The sequence below is a fragment of the Plectropomus leopardus genome, unplaced genomic scaffold (genome assembly GCF_008729295.1).
Source record: "Plectropomus leopardus isolate mb unplaced genomic scaffold, YSFRI_Pleo_2.0 unplaced_scaffold27020, whole genome shotgun sequence".
NCBI lineage: Eukaryota > Metazoa > Chordata > Actinopteri > Perciformes > Serranidae > Plectropomus > Plectropomus leopardus.
Genome location: NW_024629403.1, coordinates 1 through 2,631, shown reverse-complemented (window position 1 = coordinate 2,631; position 2,631 = coordinate 1). Strand labels below are relative to the sequence as shown.

At 38.7% G+C, this 2,631-nt stretch overlaps 1 protein-coding gene across 1 annotated transcript; it reads right to left on the bottom strand.

Annotated features, from left to right (window-relative positions):
- Nucleotides 1–153: 153 nt before the first annotated feature.
- Nucleotides 154–2,299, bottom strand: LOC121937656 (cGMP-dependent protein kinase 1-like; the record flags this gene model as incomplete). Its single annotated transcript, XM_042480983.1, has 3 exons — nt 154–328; nt 1,041–1,204; nt 2,158–2,299. Coding segments are annotated over 3 exons (481 nt in total), but the record flags the coding sequence as incomplete, so codon positions are not given.
- Nucleotides 2,300–2,631: the final 332 nt, after the last annotated feature.

The following is a 2,631-nucleotide window of genomic DNA, read 5'->3' as shown; positions in this document are numbered from 1 at the left end:
GGGAAAATGTAAAGAAACAATACTTATGATAATTTATTCGCACTTTTTAAAAGTTATTTCCACATTTGTTTTTTACCTTTTGGGGCCTTTTTTTTGCTAATTTTCAATTTCTTGTAACTTTTTTTTTTTTTTTTTTTTTTTGCTGTTTTGGGGTCATTTTTTGTTCAGGAGATAAAGAAATCTCGCCATAAGGTGCGACAACAACCTGCAGAGTCGCTTGATGAGGTTGGCGGCGCTCTTGGTGATCTTTTTGGGAAACTCGATCATGTCGATGCCTCTCAGGATGATGTTGTACGTCTTCATGGGGTCAGAGCCTGAAAACGGAGGACTGGAGACAGAAAGCGCAAACTCAGCTGAAACTGATCCTACATTCACACATTAAAAATAATGACAGTCAGTTACAGTAGAGAATTAACGTGTAATTTTTTTTTAAAGCTCGATTTTAAAAAGCACATTTTGTGTGCAGAGCGATACAAGAGGAGCTATTTTTATTTATTAATTTTTTTAATTTAAATTTTTTAGTTTTTATTAAACATTTGCTAAAGGCATTTAAACAAAGTTTTGTGTTAAAGTTTATTATATTTTATTTTTTTACAGAAATTTCAGTTCCAGATGTCGGTTATCAGCCTCATTAACTTCTAATAATCAGTATCTGTATCGGCCCTGAGAAATCAAAATATACCGACAGTTAGTTATTTTCCGGCTCAGGTGGGATTAAACGAGATTAAAAGAGCTGTCACAGATATCAGCAAAAAGAAAGAATCGCTGCACAAAATGAATTAAGTTACAAAATAAAATAGGACTATTATTCTGGAAAAAAAAGGAATTTCACAGTGAAAAATAAATTTTACAAATCTACAGTTTGTCTTGACGAGGAGCTTGTTTTCTCGTCTCCCGTGGTTTCTTCAGATAACGAGCTAATTTAAATGTTTCATACGTGAATAACCGCCTTACTCTCTGTGCATCATCTGTGTGTTCACTGAATATCTGTTTTTACTGAACACACACGGCTCCTGATTCACGGAAACCTGCTGCTGCACCTGCCGCTGAGCAGCTCAAAGACCAGGATCCCCAGAGACCAGCAGTCCGCCGAGCTGTCGTGGCCTTTGTTCAGGATGATCTCAGGGGCCACGTACTCGGGGGTCCCACAGAAAGTCCACGTCTTCTTCCCCAGACCCACCTTCTTAGCGAAGCCGAAGTCCACCTGAGCAGAAGAGACCGTGTGAATATTGTCTCTGTGAAACCAGCGTTTGTGCCGGTCCTTAAAAAGTCTTGAAAGTCTTTGAATTCATCTCTCTCCAAATTAGGCCTTAACTGGTGCTAAAATGTTGAAATCAATCTTTCAGAAGTCTTAAAAATGCAAGACATTATTAGGATTTTATAAATTGCGTTATAATCTTAAACTTATTGGTAACTTTTTTTTTTTAATTTGCCAAATCCCTCTTTTTAAACTTTAGTGTGGGAGTTAAAGGAGAGGAATAACCCCACACACAAAATCAGTCATAAAACTCAACAATAAACACTGGACTTATTCAATTTTAGGCAAAATTGTTCTCAACTCTATATTAAAAAAATGTTGGTTCATAGTTCTTCTGTAATTTTATTTTATTTTATATTTCAGTTTTTGTTACTGTAAAATTTGTCTTAAATTTCATACCAAAGGGCATTTAAAAAAGTCCTAAATAATTTTAATTTTTTATTTGCCTTAAGCTGAAGAAACCCTGATGAAACATCTGACCAGCGTCCTTTAACCCTTTGAAACCTGGTGCTGTCTCAGGAAAACACAGGGACAAATGGCAGTGAGCAACCTGGCAAGAAATGTCCCACACATTACAAACAATGAGTAATAAATGACAAAAAAAGACCTGCATTTTTTTTAAAGGAGAACATCAAAAATGGGGAAAATATACAGAAAATTATATTCATAATTCATAATAATTTATTTTATTTTTTTCATTTTTTGGTGTTCCTTTCCTCCTTTTTAAAAATCTTTTTTCTAAGAGTTTTTTCTTAGAGCTCTCTTTAACTAATTTCTTGCTAATTTTTGGACCATGTTTTGTTAAATTGTTCATTTCGTTCTCCCTTTTGTTGTGCACAAAGTCAAAATTTGCTCCCGTTTAAAGGGTTAAAATACATGTGATAAAGCCGTGTGCGCACCAGCTTGGCGTATCCTCGGTGGTCCAGGATGATGTTCTCCGGTTTGAGGTCTCTGTAGATGATCCCTCTGGAGTGCAGGAACGCCAACGCCTCGATGACGCAGCCCGTGTAGAAACGAGTGATGCCGTCATCGAACGAACCCCTGCAGCAGAGACGACAGTCACACACCTGTCTGTCCATACACCTGTCTCTGTCCACGCACCTGTGTCTGTCCACGCACCTGTCTCTGTCCACGCACCTGTGTCTGTCCATACGCACACCTGTGTCTGTCCACACACACACTTGTCTCTGTCCATACACCTGTCTCTGTCCACACACCTGTCTCTGTCCACACACCTGTGTCTGTCCACACACCTGTGTCTGTCCACACACCTGTCTCTGTCCACACACCTGTGTCTGTCCACGCACTTGTGTCTGTCCACACACCTGTCTGTCCACGCACTTGTGTCTGTCCACACACCAGTGTCTGTCCAC